At 44.8% G+C, this 17012-nt stretch overlaps 1 protein-coding gene and 1 long non-coding RNA gene across 5 annotated transcripts in view; one reads left to right on the forward strand and one right to left on the reverse strand.

The window, feature by feature from the left end:
- Positions 1-6101: 6101 nt before the first annotated feature.
- LOC121061680 lies at positions 6102-10642 on the reverse strand. 3 transcript variants are annotated; one of them, XR_005815211.1, is made up of 2 exons: positions 9524-10642; positions 6102-9020 (listed from the first exon to the last, which is right to left on the reverse strand). It is a non-coding gene; the product is annotated as an uncharacterized LOC121061680 (long non-coding RNA). The 3 variants fall into 3 exon arrangements; XR_005815212.1 differs by lacking the exon at positions 9524-10642 and adding an exon at positions 9239-9395; XR_005815210.1 differs by lacking the exon at positions 9524-10642 and adding an exon at positions 9116-9395.
- Positions 10643-10711: 69 nt separating this feature from the next.
- The window catches only part of TLE4 (TLE family member 4, transcriptional corepressor), a 95699-nt gene continuing 89398 nt past the window's right edge, over positions 10712-17012 (forward strand). The window contains exons 1-4 of one of the 2 annotated variants that reach the window (XM_040540884.1): positions 10712-10884; positions 11252-11349; positions 12425-12488; positions 13880-13924. In XM_040540884.1, the coding sequence (XP_040396818.1) occupies positions 10840-10884; positions 11252-11349; positions 12425-12488; positions 13880-13924 (252 nt within the window). In that variant the 5' untranslated portion in view covers positions 10712-10839. The remainder of the gene's footprint in view (positions 10885-11251; positions 11350-12424; positions 12489-13879; positions 13925-17012) is intronic. The other variant, XM_040540885.1, reaches the window with a different exon arrangement.

Here is a 17012-nt window from a genome sequence, read left to right on the forward strand (position 1 = left end):
CACCTTTACCTACTAAATAGAAGACAAAGCAACCCACAGCGCAAATGAATCACACATTTTTAGAATACTGACCTGAGACAATAAATTTCAGAGCACTGCTTAGAATGGTGGCTGGGTAAAACACCAGAGGATTGTTTTTATGTTTAAACAAACAAACAAATAAACAAACAACACTTCTTGCTACATATTACTTTATATCGTTTTAAATTACACCTTTGAATCTTACAGCTGTTCAGAGATTTGTTTTTATGAAGATAAGGCCCCAAACACCTACTTTAAAGTAAAAGCCTTATTTTTCAGCTTTAAAATACAGATTACAAGAATGACATTGCAAGGCAATGTGCACTGTTCAGTAGTGACTACTGTCTGCAATAAGCTCGTTAAAATTAGTCAAGACAACTCTCTAAGAGGAAGATGCGATGTATATAAGCCGTTACTTATGTACTGGACTACAAATGCTAACATCGGCATTACAAAGTAGTGTAGAGCAGGAGCCAGATCTTCAGACACGTAAATCACAGTAGCCTTCTTGCAGTTGACTGAGGCACAATGGTTTATAGCACTATAGGATTTAGCCTGGCATTACTGGGAGATATAAAATGACTGAATATGAAACACAAGAGTATGAGTCACACATGCTAGCATTTGGAATGCTTAGATAACTAAACAAAAATTAGTCAGTGTTTAGATAAGTAAAGTACATGTGAATGTTGTGAGATCTTTTGCCCCAAATTGAAATCTAAGTCTACCACCACTTTCAGCTTCACCATAAATTCTTAGATCAGGAGAAGATCCAGCAAGTTTAAGAAAGATACCTAAATCATAAGCCTAAAAGTCTTGTACAGCAAGTCGTTTAGGTATAAGCTTAATTTTAACCTAGTGACTAGCTCCACTGAGTTGATAGCACAACTCATGAGCTTGAAGTTAAGCAAATGCTTAAAGTATTTTACTGACTCAGTTACAACTATTAGACCAGGGCTTTGTGGGCCTGCTTCTCAGACACTGCCAAATCTGTAGTTAGTTTGAAACTGGAACTGGTGTTGATGTTGAGAAAACCACAGCAATTCTGTAAAAGCCAAGGGGCACATGAATTATATGTTTTTGCAGGAGTTCCTGGATTTACATGTACTAACCTTGGAGCTTCTTACTGAAATATAATAAATAATTTACAGATTCCACAGCCCTGTACAAATATTAATTACAGCAAGTCTTATCACTCTTCCTTATAGCAAAACTGAAACTAAATCGTCTAAAGCCAAGCAGTGAGTGGTGGAGCGGATAACACACTTCTAGCATGCATTTATTTGCTCCCTACTTTGATGTGATATCTGACTCAAAGATCTAGACACTCTGTTCGACAAATCAGACTTTGGGCTGATGTTATTGCATTTTAGCTAATCAGTTCTAGATAGAACAGATGTAAAATTCATTTCTATTATTTCTGGGTCTTTACTTTCAAGGGAGAGAAGTAGGTGGTGTACTTCTGATTCATTTAAAAACATACTTGGTGCAAATTTACAGCTAGAGAATTCCATAAAGGTGAAAGAAAGGGTTAGAGACAGCGTGTGAGCACAAACTCCTCCCTCCCGGATCCAGAGAACAAGGACATCTTGTTTGAGGAGGGTGGGGAGGATATCTCTTGTTTCAAGTATGCCCCTATTTTTTCTCCATTACCAGAACTGCATGTCCTTCCTGATCTCTGCCTGCTCAAGGCGCTGCTAGTCCTGTGTTATCATGAGTATTGACATTTTTCTCGGTACACAAGTTGCAAGCTCTAACGTTTTATAATATTAAAAAAGCAGTCTAAACATTAGAATCCAAAGCACTCCTTTATGAATTAATTAGTAACATGGCATTTGACCTCCTACCACTGTGGTCTGTAATTTGAGGGTTATCATTAGCAGCCCCTATAAAACTGGTACAATGGATCTGTGAACACTGCCCTCTAATTCAGAATAATATTATTCTTAAAACTGGGCTCATTGGTGTTCTTTAATTCGGGGGGGGGGGGGGGGGAAGGGAGAAATGTTTGAATTCAGTTGAATGAATCTAGTATTTATGTTGCGTTCTTGTATTAAAAAAATATACAGCTTTATTCATAACACGTTTGGTAAACGTAGTAGTAATAGGTTGGTGTAGAAAATAGGTACAGTGTCTTTTAACAAAAATATCTCTGATATTTGGTAGGTAGAAAGCTTTTATAAACTGTTTTCTGCTGGGTTACTGTCTTCGGAGTCTCAAAGCTTCCTCCAGTTAAGGTTAATTTATTGTTTGTGATAGTGCATATGCCTTAACAATGTAAAGAGCATTTCCCACAGACCAGTTAATAAGATGCAGCACAGAGAAAGGACCAATGAATCTGTTTGTTACAGTCTACTTAGTGAAGCTATGACTACAATACTCCAGTGCTGAAGTCAGTGAAAAGACACCCGCACAACACAATCCAGGGAAAATGCAAGCTGATACAGCACAAAAGATTCTTTGTTTAAGAGCAGCAGAAATTTCCAGCAACTGTCTGTACAAAAATGCAAGATAGAAGAGAATGTAATTAAATAAAAAAACAAACCCAAACTAAAAGAGAATCATAATAAACCAGGACAACGACACTTTGTTTTTAAGTGCACATGATGAATTTTAAAGGTCTTTCTTCAGAAGGGGCAATAAAGTATTATGGAGGAGCGACACATTTGATGATGGGTAGGTTCTGAAAAAAACATATTATCAGTTACTATTTCTTGTTTGGTTCTGGTCCAGTAATTTTTATTTGAACAGGCCACATGCTAGCATGGTTTTGATTGCAGGAAGACTGTTGTTAAAGGAGGTACAGTTTCATTGACTGTATTCAGGTTTACTCTACCCCTCCTTTTTCTTTTTCTGATAGGGACTCTGCTATGGCAGGCACTGTTTCAATTGTTAAGGAAAAAAAAAAAAAAAAAAGTTTGTTTAGTAGATTACTCCTTGTTTTGTTTTCAGCCACCTCCCGTCCAGATCAACCCAGTGTATCTTGGAGGTCATTTGGGAAAAAAGCAATTTCATTGCTTCTCAAGTTTATTTCCCAAATAATTTGACCCTCTTGGTTTTGTTCCTTCTCTCTTTTTCACCAATATTCATCCAAAGCAGTGTCATTAAACCCGATGGAGTCACTTCACTTGAGCTACGAGCAATCAGGGAGCAAATCCCCATTCATTGTTTACTTAAGTAAACTTTTCAGAGCCTTCGTGAGATTGCCTCATCAAAAAGGATTAGTTATCAGGAGGAAAACTTCACTGTTTACCTTTCAAACAGGTGTAGGTTAAAGAACTGCTGATACCTGGAGTACCTGGAGTGAGGATGACTACATTATACCCAGTTACAGAGATAAGAACAGTCCTTCAAATAACAATCATTTCCCATTTACTTTCTCTAACTGTGGATTGTAAAGGTCCACCCACAGCACCCAGTGAAGAGAATTGCATTGTTTACACTGAGTTCTCAAGGAGAGACTTAACTGGAGAGGAATTATTCTCCTTATTCCTCAGGAATTAAAGACGTATTTAGAGTACAACCCTGGTTCTTCATTGGATGAAAATACACTGCCATTGAATAGAGTTTTCTGTTGTTTTAGAAGAATAAACACATATACAGAAGCTATTTTTTTGAATCAGTCTCTGCTAAACACATTAATCTACTAGCAAATCTAGCTACTAAAAGAGGTGCATATGTCTTAGTCATGAATGTTTCTCCTGAGGAAGGTGCAAAGACAATAAAACTGTTTCACAATACACAGTATCTAAATTTCTGATTCCCAGTGCTTGCTGAGTCTGCAGGACAATAACAGCATGCAAGTCAACAGCAATGTATGACTGCAAATTAAAAGAGCAATGGTGTCTTCTCCCTTTCAGAGCAACCGGGAAATTTGCAGTATATAATGTGGAAAAAGAGATCTTCAAAATCTTACTTGCATTCTGAAAATATTTTTTTTTTATTGTCTCATATATTTTTGAGCTGCTTAGTTTACTCACTTTTGCCAAAGTAATGTTAATATAGTCATTATAAAGAATATTAAATATTCTTATATTCCATATAATACTCTAAAGGAATATTACATTAAACTATTTTTTCTTTATTTTGACCTCTTGCCTTTTAGTACAGCTTTCCTTATGCTATTTAATGTGACTTGAACTTGTAAAATTCAATTGGTTTACATAGCTTCCTTGCATGACAAGATATGTGGTTCTAATACATATCATTCCACAATGTTAATTTCCAAACAGCGATGCTTTACTTTTTAACAATTTAATGTGAAAAAACATCCCCTTTCAACTTAGTATGTACTTTTAATAAGCTAAAGTTTCGAAAAATGTGGAATAGTATTCATTGCACCTAAGAAGCCTCGAGTCAAAGATTTAACTCAAATAATTAGATTTATTCATTAATTAATATGGGCCAGAGGCTAAATAGTGACTTTCATTAATGGTATTGTGAAGGCTTGGGGAACTCTCTTTACCTTCAGGGGCCTGGAGTGCATCTTGGGTAGCAAGAAGGCATGCTAAATCTGTTCTCCTTATCTCACACTGCTAGCAGACTCCTAACATTGCAGTAAGCACTGAAACCTGGTTAGGGAAGATGGCAAGCCACATGTTTTCAGATAGTCACGACTTCTGGGATGGATGTCCTCATTCTTCTTGTGCTGCGGGTGACTGCATGTGAGGTCTGTCATGTGATTGGGTGACTTCCTCCTCATCCTAACTCTGCCTTTCAGCACTTAGCCAAGCCCACACATTGTCTTGTGAAAATAAGACAATTAATTTTTTGAAAGGTAAGAAAGATTTGGATCCAAGCCTGCAAATGAACTGATGGACTTTTACTGAGATTAACATGTGTCCTGTGAATAAAATGCACTAAGAAATATTGTTGTATTCTCATCAGGGTTGTAATTTTTATTTAGCTAAGATGTAACTATAAAGTATACTTGTGTGAAAATACTTTATTGAGGTCCAGCTTTGCAGATCATGTCATATCATAATTGGTCCGTGTTTATTATAAACCAGATGAATGTTGATACAAAATGGGGGTTAAACAGCCTCATGGCTAAGGCCATATAACAAATATTGTAGACAGGCCTTAAGACTAACTCCTTGCCTTACAGAAAGCACTCATATCTAGAACCTGATAACAAGGTGCATGTGCAATTTAGTGATGCATAGGATTTTGCAAGACTTCTATAAGGAAGTTGAATTTTCTTCCCAAATAATTTGCACTGGTTTTGCCACAGGTAAAAAAATAAAAAAATCCTTACTGATAGTTCTTCTATTTGAATGAGAAAGGGAGCATTTATCTACGAAAAATTACTTTAATTTCAAATATCTGCCTAAGCCATTCTGCACTGTCCAAGTTTGCAAATCCAACCTCTAGTATATGACAGGCCCTAAAATGCTACCCTTCCTGCAGATAAAACTTCTGTGGAGTTTAATAGAGGTTTTCCTGCCACATCCCAAGTGAATTTATTGTAAGTAGAATTGTGTCGTTGCAAGAAGTTTGCATGAAATAAATCAGGCAGGCCTGCAGAAATAAGCAAAATAAGATCATGAATCCAAAACACCAATGCCTGTGAAAATTAAAGAAAATGGGACTTTGGCAGTATTTAAGAAGAATGTACAGACTTCATTAAGAAGCAGTTTGGAACACAAAAACTCCTTTGCACAGATTTCTTGTTTTTGTGAGAGGGATACATGTAAACTGACATATAAATCATCATATTAAACACAGTATCATAAGTTCTCCTAATGTGCTTATTAACAACATACCCCTACAGTCACTAACAACTAATTCAGGAAGTTGTACACAGTGATTGTTTTAAAGACGTACTGAGACAAGGTCACTTGATAGCACTTGTAAAACACAAGTACACAAAATAGGTGTCATGTTGTCACATTCTTCTACCAGTAAAACCTGGCTTAACACCCTAATTAAAAGTTTAAAGCAGAGAGAACTTAGTGCCAATTCAACTGAAAACCTCCTTGAGTTTATCTTTTTGAAGGCTTGTTACATGGTGTATTTAAATATGTCTACTAATTTAGGACTTAGTATAAGGCATTTTGAATTAATTGATTTGTCAAAGAGCTTCACACCTTTATTTCTGTGAACATGTGTGCGCGCACATGTGTGTTTGTGAGTACACAGCTGACCAAGTATGGTGACCTGGTAGCTTGGTCTCAAATTAAAGTGTAATAAGTTGCAGCAATAGGCACAGCCCTGTTGCTCTTCAGCTACAGTCATTCCAGACAGGAAATCCGTGGGGTTACATACCAAATGGCCTCAGGATAGGACCTGTTATTAAAGGTCCTCTGGCACTGATAGGTCTCTGTATTAAGGTTATGGCTCAGCTATAAAATGATCACCAGAGTCTGCGAGTGGGTTAGACAATCTTAACTGGAAATTAAATTTTTGTTTTTTTTTTAACCTATCCTCAAATATACATATATAGGCACACATTGTTCTGTTCATTTTAGACCTAAGATTTTAAATGTAAGTAAAAGCAGACTAGCTCTGAATCAATAGGACCGAAATAACCACTTCATAGAAGAAAAAGAATGGATGAGACACTTTGCAGCCCTTAGCCTCTCTGCGATATTTCACAAGGCTTTTTTTTTTTTTTACACCAACCCAAACTCAACACACTTACTGTGCCTGTAAAACTGCCTAAATATTTCTTGCAGTTGATTCAGTTATAAGAAATCTTTAGCAAGATGTGTAAAACATTTAAAAGCTACCTTCTCTCCTTGCGAAATAATAGTACAGGTTATATAACCTACCATAAAAGATTTTTCATAAAAGAAGGAAAAAACAAGGAACTTTAAATACAAAACAACCTATATTTAAAGATCCATCAAGGCTGTGTCAGAAGTGACAAAAGACGGGAAAATAGAATGACATCGACATCCTGATCTTAATTCACATCATTTAAAAGTGGCAAGTTACAGTGCACTTTCTCTTAAACTTCTGAGTTTCATGGATCTTGCAAGAATGTTGCAAAACTGGGCAAAAGTGCACATTGATTCATTTGTTAAAGAGTTAAGCACGTACACACAGTCATTTTGGTAAAGCTCAGCAAATCTAGCTCTGTCCTTCCCCTAGCTGCATAAATTCACTGAAGACAAGAGAGAATGAACAGTGCTGAGGCGTAGATAACGTCACTGCCAAAGTGCTCTCCAAAAGAAGAGGGACGGCTTTGATGGCAGAGCTCTGTACGTTGGTCTGCTAGTGAGCTGAAGACCTTTCCCTCTGGAACTCTGTACCTCACGAAGGCAGGGCTACAGAGAACACAAAATCCTCCTGTTATCTCAGAATTCAGTATCTTCAGACAGAGTGTTTATTTTATAACTGGATTAATTCTTCTCTGCACTGAGGATCCTAAAATTATGGTCTGAACCCGCCCATCATATTTCCAGAAACGCTCACAACTCCGCAGAGTCCTGTAACTGTTCTGTTCTCACACAGCTTTCAAGCACCTGGGTGACAGGCACTACACTAAGGCATTTGCAGGCTTTGCAGCCATACCTCTGAATGTTGAGACGTGATCCTGGCATGTGGTGAACATCCTCCATTTCAGAGGAGCTGAAAGTGCTCCACTGCTTCATGCAGGATACTCGTGACCAATCCTTTAAAAGCATTTTTGGTGCTGGAAGGTTCAGACACAAGCAAAGTGGTCTTTTCATAATTAGTCAGGTGCTTTGTCTCCATATCTTTGAACGGTATTTAGAGGCCTAAACTCCACTGGAGCACTGATTATGAACCCTGTAAATGTGAAAATACCAGCAGAAACGAAATCTGCAAGCATGACAAAGCCTGGGTACTACAACGACTAATGAAGCCAACCCTGAAGGCATTTTTGGTCATAGAAAAACAAAAGGTGAGAAGGACACATTTTGGTCAATTTCCCAGTGACCTGGATTAGGCAAAAATGGCTTCAGAAGGATTTAGAACCACAAAACACTCTAGGTGACAGTACATGCCAGATTGCAAGCAGACTCTGGTTACAAACTTCCCTTCAAAACAGAAAGCTGATGAATTTCTGCCCTGCACCTCCTAAACTCTAGACGGCAGTGGAAGATGGATGCCATCACCACCTTCTTCAGGTGGACAGATGGTGCCATCAGCACCAACACCAGCATCCTGAGGTCCTGACCACTGGACCAGCCCTTGGAGGGCAGGCAACGAAGGCAGAACCTTGGTGAGATGTCCCATCAAGGCCTCAGGCCGCTCAGCAACTACAAGCCTTAGCCAGAGAGAAGGGGGTGGTAAAAATATTTTACTACTAAAAATGCAAATATGTGCAATTTAGCTACCATTATTAGGGCACTAATTGCCGAGTGAAAGTTTTGAGACTATGGATTTTGAGTACAGGCATCCAAAATGACGTGACTAAACCACATCTATTTTGCATGCAGGTTTAAACGGCAGATCATCAGTTGTACAAACTGCTTGGAGGCAAATCTAAGCCTGACAGGCGCAGACAAAAAAAGGAGCCTGAGCCTATCGCTCGCATGTGCACCGGTGCATGGTATTGCCTGCAATGGGGCTTGGCAGGAAAGTTGCCATGGGGTCTTTCTAGGACACAGTACCGATCGGTGCGGGGTTGCTTTCTGAGAAATTAGGGCTGCTAGAGGCGGCAACGCAGGCACGCGACAGGCCAGCCTGGGGACACGCTTCCCCGGCTGTGTTCCCTCCTGCCTGCAGACCACGGAAGCCACCGCAGCCGCAGCCAAACTGCTTGTGAGACCTACACGTTGTTAGCTATCTGTTGCTGCTGACAGTTAATTTCCAGATGGGCTCACCGCACCTTCAAAAACACCCGTCCCTTGGGATCCAGCGGCCCTTCTCTCCTTTGACGGGGCAGAAAACGCCCTGCGGAATGCCAGCGTATCTTTAGGATAGAAGGTTCAAATGTCAAATCCTTCAGCCTTACTCCTGCGAGTAGCTGCGAACAGCATCCTCTCACGGGCGCCGCTTCCGAGAGGAAATATTTCGTCCCTTAAGCACTGCCAGCGGGGAAAAAACGAAACAAAACAAAAACTTAAATTATGTCACATACACACCGCATACACCACGCACCCCCGGGCTGCCGGAGCCGTACCGCAGGGCACAACGACACCAGGAAAAGAAATAAAAAAAAAGGATAGCGCGGGGAGCTTTAACCGCGGCGGGACCGCGGGCGGCCTTCAGGGGGGCTGCCGCGCCCTCAGGCGCCGGCCGTTACCCGACCGTTACCCGGCCGTTGGACGCCCCCATCCTAGGGGGGGGGAGAACAGGGGGTTGTGAGGCGACGCCGCGGGGCCGCGCTGGCCTCTTGCAGGCGACGCTGCCCCCAATTAGCGCAGCCCCCCCCGGCGGGGGCGATCCGGAGGAGGAGGAGGAGGAGGAGGAGGAGGAGGAGGAGGAGGCCGCCGTGTCCCCCCCCCCCCGCCGCCCAGCTCCCACCGCGCCCCCGCCCCGCGCTCTGGATGCGGCGGGAGCGGCGGCGGCCGGCAGCGCCCCACGTTACTTTGATTGACAGGTGAACAAATGTTTCCCCTGTTCCAACGCCGGCGCTATGGCACGCCGGCGATCTCAAAGCCCCGCCTCGGGCGGCGGGGAAACAGCAGCGGAGAGGCCCGGGCGGCCGCCTGATTGGCTGCGGGACCTCGAGGCGTCACGTCCCCACGTGGGGGCCGAGCGCGGGGCCGCCCCCCCACCCTCCTTCCTCGGTCCCGCACGCCCATTTGTCAGCGGCGAAATGATGGGCATTAATACAGAACGGCGATTAATGCGCGGGCGGCGCTGATTGGTCGGCGGCGACGCCCTTCGTGGGCGGGGCGGAGGAGGGGGCGAGCGAGGGGTGCCGGCGACGCCGCGGTGCCCGCCGGGAGAAAAAGTCCCGCGCGCTCTGCTGCCTGCGCGGGTCGGCCGTGCCTCTCGCCGCCAGGACTACATCTCCCAGGGTGCCCCGCGCGCGGCGGCCTCCCGTGCGCTGTGAATATGTATCAGAATGTTAATGACGAGCCGCTGCTAAATTTGGTCAAAGGAGTCACCTCGCCACAGCGTGCTGGGGGAGCGGCGCGGAGCGGCGGTGGCGGCCGGGCTGGGCCGGGCAGGGCTGGGCCGGGCCGGGCCGGGCACGACCCCTCCGCTCCGCTCCGCTCCGCGCGGCGCCGCCGGCACTTCCCGGAGTTCCGCCAGGCGAGGAAGGGGGAAACAACCAAAACAAACGAAAAAGAGAGAAATACGTAAATAAAGCAGCCCGGACCGTGGTTTCTTCTTCGTCCTCCTCACTCTTTTTTTTTATTATTACTATTTTTAATTTTTTATTTTTATTTTTTTAACCACAAGCAACAACAACAGCAGACACCGGCCACGCAGCAGCGCCCGGAGTGGGGGATGCGGCCGGGGCGGTAGCAGGAGGACCCACACCCCGCTCCGCTCCCCCAAAAGTTTGCAGGAGGGGAGGAAACTGCGAGCGCGGACCTCCGCGGGGAGCGCACCGCCGGAGGGGCTCTCCCCGCCCTCCTCCTCCTTCTCCTCCTCCTCCGTCGCCGCCTCGCACGGGGCTCGCCGCCCGCCGGAGCGCTCGGCTCGGCTCGGCAGACCCGGTCGGCGCCGCCCGGGGGCCCCCGGGGGATGTGGCAGCGGCCCCCGCGCCCCGGGGACGCCGCCGCCGCCGCCGCCTCCGCCGCGCCTCGCTGCCGCCGGGGGTGCCCCGCCGGCACCGGGGCGGCGGGGCCGGGGCGCCCCTGCCCTCCGCTGCCGCCGCCGTCGTCGCCGCCGCCGCCGCCTCGCCCGCAGCTTTGATTCCGGCCGCCAGCGCCCCCCGAAGCGGCGTGGATGATCCGCGACCTGAGCAAGATGTACCCGCAGACCCGGCACCCGGTGAGTGGCGGCGGGCAGCGCTCCGGCTCGGGCAGCGCGGACTTGGAGCCATTTTCTTATTGTTGTCCAACGCCGCCGCCGCCGCCCCGGGCCCGGACCCGGGATGGCGCCGCCGAGTTGCCCCCGGCCGGAGGGCGGCGGCCCCGGCGCCCGCCCCACGTCCCGGAGCCGTGCCGGGGGGTCCCCGCGGCTCCCGGCGGCTCCCGGCTGCCGACGCCGCCTCCCCCCGCGGCGGCCCCGTCGGGGCGGGAGCGCGGGGAGCCCCCGCGGGCGGGGGCGCGAGGGGCCGCGGCTCGGGGCGCCGGCACGACCCGCTCGCTCGCTCGCTCTCTCTCTCTCTCTCTCTCTCTCTCGCCGCCGCTTGCAGGCTCCGCACCAGCCAGCGCAGCCCTTTAAATTCACCATCTCCGAGTCCTGCGATCGGATCAAGGAGGAGTTTCAGTTTTTGCAGGCGCAGTACCACAGGTAACGGCGTCCCGCGGAACCCACCGGGACCCCGCGGGGACACCCCGGACCGGAGCCCCCCCGGCACCGCACCCGGAGCCGGAGCCGGGGAGGGCGGCGGGGACGGTGTTCAGCCGTGCGAGCCCATGGGCGGGGGGCTGTTGGGGTTATTTTATTTTTTTCCCCTTGTTTCCCCCCCCCCCCTTTTTTTTTGGGGGGGGGGGGGGTGGGGGATGTAGGAAGAAAGGGCGTCCGGCTGGGCGCATCCCCCACTTTTTCTTGGAAATGCCGCTCAGGACACGCATCTCGTCTTGGCTCGGCCCCCTCGCGCCTTTCATTGACATGTCAAGTGCTGATAACCTGAGAGCGAGGCGGCGAGCTATTTCATTATCCTGAGCCGGAGGAGCGGTGTGTGCTCCAAGTGACAAGTGACTTCTGGCAGGACTGCTTAGCGCGCCTCTGAAAGCAAACAAACCGAAAAAAAAGAAAAAAAAAAAAAAAAAAAAAGCGACGGACGTGTTCGTGTTTACCGCAGTATTCCCTAAGTTACCTGCAGTATTTTTCCTGTCATCGCTAACAGCCCCCCCCCAAAAAAAAAGAAAAAACAAACAAAAACAAAATCCCAGCAACTTTTTGCTTCTTGAAGCGGTGATACACATTTGATTCCTCTGTGGGCTGGGTGAAAGCAAGAGGTGTTTCCTAAGCTCGTTTAAATAAAAGCTAGGAAAATCAAAGCATGAATTTCTGAGTGGCTTCTCAAGCTTAAGTGTTACAGGTGAGAACATGTGTGCCTGTCTTCTGTGAAGCAGTGTTTTGTTTTATTTTTTTTTGTCAGTGAAAAATGCTCTCCTGCATACTGTATGCAGTTCGCTTAGGAGGTGAGGATGTTGCACAATCTCTCTCAAAAGATGAAAAGTATAAACCCCACCCTGAACTCCCAGGCAGGTGCTGGAACGTACATTTCTGTTTGTGTCTTGGGGAAATGCTCAAAAAGGGGAGTACCCTGTGATCAGAAGAACGTCAGTTTTGCGTTACGAAGTACCCATGCTTTCTTTTTTTTTTTTTTTTTTTTTTTTTTTTTTAATGTCTCGAACAGTTTAAAGCTAGAATGTGAGAAACTGGCCAGTGAGAAGACAGAGATGCAGCGACATTATGTCATGGTAAGCAAGCTGCATAACAAATTCAAAATGTCTATTAGCTTGGTGTGCTGAGACTGAAGAAAGATTATAGTTGGTGCTGCTGCTGTGGAGGTTGCATCCGTGCTGCCATTATCCACCCTTGGTTTCAGGGGTTTGTAACTTGTTTGTAGCGCTTAGTTTCTACGTGAAATCCGCTCTTCGGTGTTTTAAGCAACTGGGGATATTTCTTCAAAGTGGTAGGATACTTGTCAGCCCTTTTAAGACGTGTGCAACTTCAGCAGTATTCCTGGGGACGATGTTTTTTTCACTTACACCGACTTCTCCCAGCTACCGTGCCTCTGTAAAGCCGTTTGGGGTCACATTTTTTTTTTTTTCTGTGATGGCAGTAAGCCCAAATTGCACATGTGTGTCTATAAACCTGAAGCCCCCGTCCTTAGAAGAACTGTTGCTTCTGGGCTGCTGGTTCATTGTTTTACTGAACTCATAGCGGCAGGGATCTGAGCTGTGAAAGGGATTTCCTCGATGGTTGTGGTGTGCCTGGTTAAATAACGTGCATAGGAAGACATCCCTAAATACATAATTGCATGATGGATCGTGATAACTCCAGAGGAGCTCTTGCCATCCTCTCCCTTGTGCATCTACAAAGGATTAACCGTTTTCCATTTGTATGTGACAAATAACATACAAGTATTCACAAAAAAAAAAAAAAAGAGCAAATAACCTGGAAAAATTATTAACCAAGAGAACAAACATATGTTAAGGCTTGCATTTGTCTTTTTCATGCCTGATTTGCTTAAGTCTCAGAGATTGTTTGGTGCTAACATCACACACTGACCTGAGTTCCCTGATGCTCAGGCACATCAGGGGATATGTAGGGTGGTGTGTCTGCTTTGGCTCTGCATTTACGTGCTCCTTCATTCTTCGCATCCCTGCAATTTAATTGTAGCTTTTTTGTGTTTTTAATTTAAAATACTGAATAACTGGTCTGTTAGTCGTTGCTGATTTATATGTGTGTCTGGCTTCAAGCACTTCAGTGTTTTTTGGCATCTTTTATGTGTGCTAGAGAATAAAATCTTCAGCATTTTCTGTGTTTTTTTTTTTTTTTTTCTCCTGCTTCTAATCTTTAACTCTGGTTGTGATTACTTCTTGTGATTTTTTTTGTTGTTGTCTGGGTTGGGTTTTTTGCTTGTTTTATGGCCATCTTTTGTAGATTTGTCAAGAAGCAATGTAGATAAAGAAAAAAGAAAAAACAGTTTACTGTGAAATGCTGTCTGAAATTCCAGGAGCTCTTCTAGCTAGTAAATGGTTTTTAGGTCTCTGTTTCTTTGTACAGATGACGTTAGAGTCAAAGCGAATTTGGGAATGGTTTTCACAATTGCAAGGTCTAACAGAGTCATTTTCTTCTCTCATAGTATTACGAGATGTCCTATGGGCTGAATATAGAAATGCATAAACAGGTAGGTAAATATTTTGCTTTGTGTAAGAGCATTCCCTGTAATTTCTCCCATCAGTCTTATAACAGATGTCTATTACGTGCGAGCCACTTTAATTGCATGCTTAAATGCATTGGAATTTTTTTGCGCTGCACGCTGCTCTGAAACTTGCACCTTGCGTGCGGTGCGTGGCTCTGCGGAGGCAGCGGTGTTGTTCACCAGGTGTGTGTTGCTGTGTTGACTTCTCCACGTGCAACCCTCATGCACGCGGGTAGGACCGAGGCAAGCAGGGACGGATGGGGTGGTGGCTTCAGATCCGCCCGACCTCAAAAATCTGTTTGGGGTTTGCGTCTTGGAGTGATAGCGACGTTGTAAATACGCGTTGGGTGCAAAGGGACATGTGTTTGTGTTTGGGACAGACTTCCCTTTGGTTAACCTGGACGGATTTAAGCTGGAACTAGAATAACTATTGATGCTCAGCCATGTTCCTGTCTCCCTCAGGTCTCTTACTTGGACCTTTGTCCAAAAGCAGAGTCTCAGCTTCTCAGCCACAGAAAGGGTAAATGAGCTTTCCACAAGGATGTTAGCTTGCTCAGTTTTGTGCCTTGAAGTCTAGCACTTAGGCCGAGATTAGCAGGAGGTTACTCGGATGGAGCATGGTAGCGTAAATCAGAATTTCTTACTTAGTAATGTGTGTTTTTAACCTTCTCCAGAGGAGAATGAATTAAACATCTGACCTCTTTTCCAGTGAGGGAACTTTTAATATGGTGGAATTTAATACTGACAACTCATTTTAGCAAACGGTTGAGCAATTCGCCAGTGTTGCTGGGGAGCGTAAACTGCAGAAGTAAAGAAATGGTTGAATGGGACAAGAAAGACTATCTGAAAATTGTTTTGTATGCGCTTCTGTTCAAAGTAACTTTTCCGGGTTGCGGAAATAGGATTTCTTTATCTTGTTGAGAGCAGAAATAGAAGTCAAATGTTTTTCCCACTTATTTATTATTTATTGTATTTTGTATGCCATTAGCACCCCAACCCAAATGACTGGGGACGTTTGCGTTGGGTGGCACGCGATGACGAAGGTGTCGGGTTTTCCTGCCTCGCAGCGTTTTGCACCCGAAGGCCCAGACCTGCAGAAGCGTAGGTGCGAAATGTGCTTATGAAGGCTCGAGGGGAGCGGTGAGAGAACCGCTGGCAGGAGGCGGCAGTGCCTGCAGCGGGGCAGCTCGTGCTGAGCGGGGTGATGCAGGTCACGGGTGCTGCTGGACGGGCTGATGGCAGCCTCTCGGAGGTGCTGGAGCTGGTGAATGAACGCCCAGGTTGTCCCAGGTTCCGTCTGAAAAAACAGCACCGCCGTAGTGAGTGCAAAAGCAATCCACCAAGTCCGGAGTCCTCCTTGCAGGCCACCTACGAAGTAAATGCTTGCATGTGCTTGAAAGCAGCCATTGCAGTCAAACTTGTTTATGTTTCTAGGCTCTCTGTTTTTACAGCAGTTAGCTGTATGTGGACTTAAACTGACTGTGCAAAATTATGTGGGACAATGTTGGCTTGCAAGTGAAATATGTAATTAGATTGTTTTAAGCGGGGGAAACCCGCTTAAAACCAAAACCTTTTTAATTTCTAAACGCTTTACTTCAGAAATTGTATACAATTATGGCAATGGAGACGTCAGTGATATTCTGGAAAAATTAAACACCTAGTTAAAACTAAATGTGGGGATTACGAAGGATGGTTTTAATTAAACACCTTTTTCCATTACTGTTCAGTCTGTTCAAATTAGTAGATTAAGTATTCTGCTCTCATGCAAAACACTTAAATATTTTGTCAGACGTTGATTCAAATCAACTGCGGCTAAGAAACTTGTTCGCTATCATTCCTAAATCTGACGCTAGTTCTGTATCTTTCATGCCTCCCCTTCTATTCCCACAGCATTTTTATCCTTCCTCCTCTTGCTTCAGCAACCGCAAAATATTTCACATCTTGCTTTATGATCGCAGTGTGGGGGACCAATTTTGTACATATAGGGAGCTGATTGTTTCATTTGACGCGCACAAGTCTTTTTTAGTCTTCCACCTTAATTCCCATTTTCTTCCACTCAGATCTTTGAATTTTACTTGGCTGAAATTGAGCGATTCACCCTCCTCCCCCCCCTCCCCCCTTTTTTTTTTTCCCTAGCTTTCTAAATTCAATCATATCAAAAATCCTGAGGGCAGTTTATCACATTATGAAATACAGACAGCCCTGCAAACCACCTACTTATTATATTTTCTTTCTTTTTTTCACTTTAGCACAGAGGCATATCTGTCTTTATTTGTTTTTCTGGGCAGACAGCCTTGGTTCCTCTTAGGTTCTTTTCCAGATGTACTCGCTGGATGCCCTTGTAATGGAAAGCAGGCAATAATGCAGTGAAGTTGCCCTTCGGCGTAATTGGGCCTAGTTCTCGAGATCAGGTTAGGCTTATTCACTTATTAGATTTGCGTCTCAAAGGGTTCAAGAGCAGGACTCCCTGGAGTCCTTGGAAGTACCCTAGTAATTGGTGGCCCTGATATTTGAAACCTTTGTGTATTTTTCTGTTAAAGCTTCTGTTCTTCTTGGCTGCTCCCAGCCACAGAGTATTTATTTTTAGAGAAATTTTTCACTGGAACAGAAAATGATGGCTGTGATGGAGTCATGACTCTGTGACTTAGCAAATTGATAAAAGGATAAACGTGGAGCGCAGCGATAGTGTGTGTGCACGGCGGGCGGGGGAGCGGGGGGAGAGCATTGCTTTTCCCACCCCTCATATGATGCTCATCATCAGTCATCCTGTGTTGATTTTGATGGAAGACTATTAAAGTGAAACCTATGGGGAATTTGTCATTCTGAAAGGAAAGCTAATGTAATTAGTACCAATTAAAGTACATTTAGTAAATTGGATTTAATCTTAATTAAGCCTGCATAATGTTGCCAATTTTTAACAATTATGTTTGAGAACATAATTAATTTAAATTTTGGTAACTGAGTAAATAGCATTAGACTGGTAGAATTAGTCATTTGTATTTTTTTTTAAAGACAAGTGTGGGGTGTGTTGTGACATGTGGTGTTATAGCCTAAAACAGTAAGCTAATTTTTG

Source organism: Cygnus olor, chromosome Z, assembly GCF_009769625.2.
Source record: "Cygnus olor isolate bCygOlo1 chromosome Z, bCygOlo1.pri.v2, whole genome shotgun sequence".
Classification (NCBI taxonomy): Eukaryota; Metazoa; Chordata; class Aves; order Anseriformes; family Anatidae; genus Cygnus; species Cygnus olor.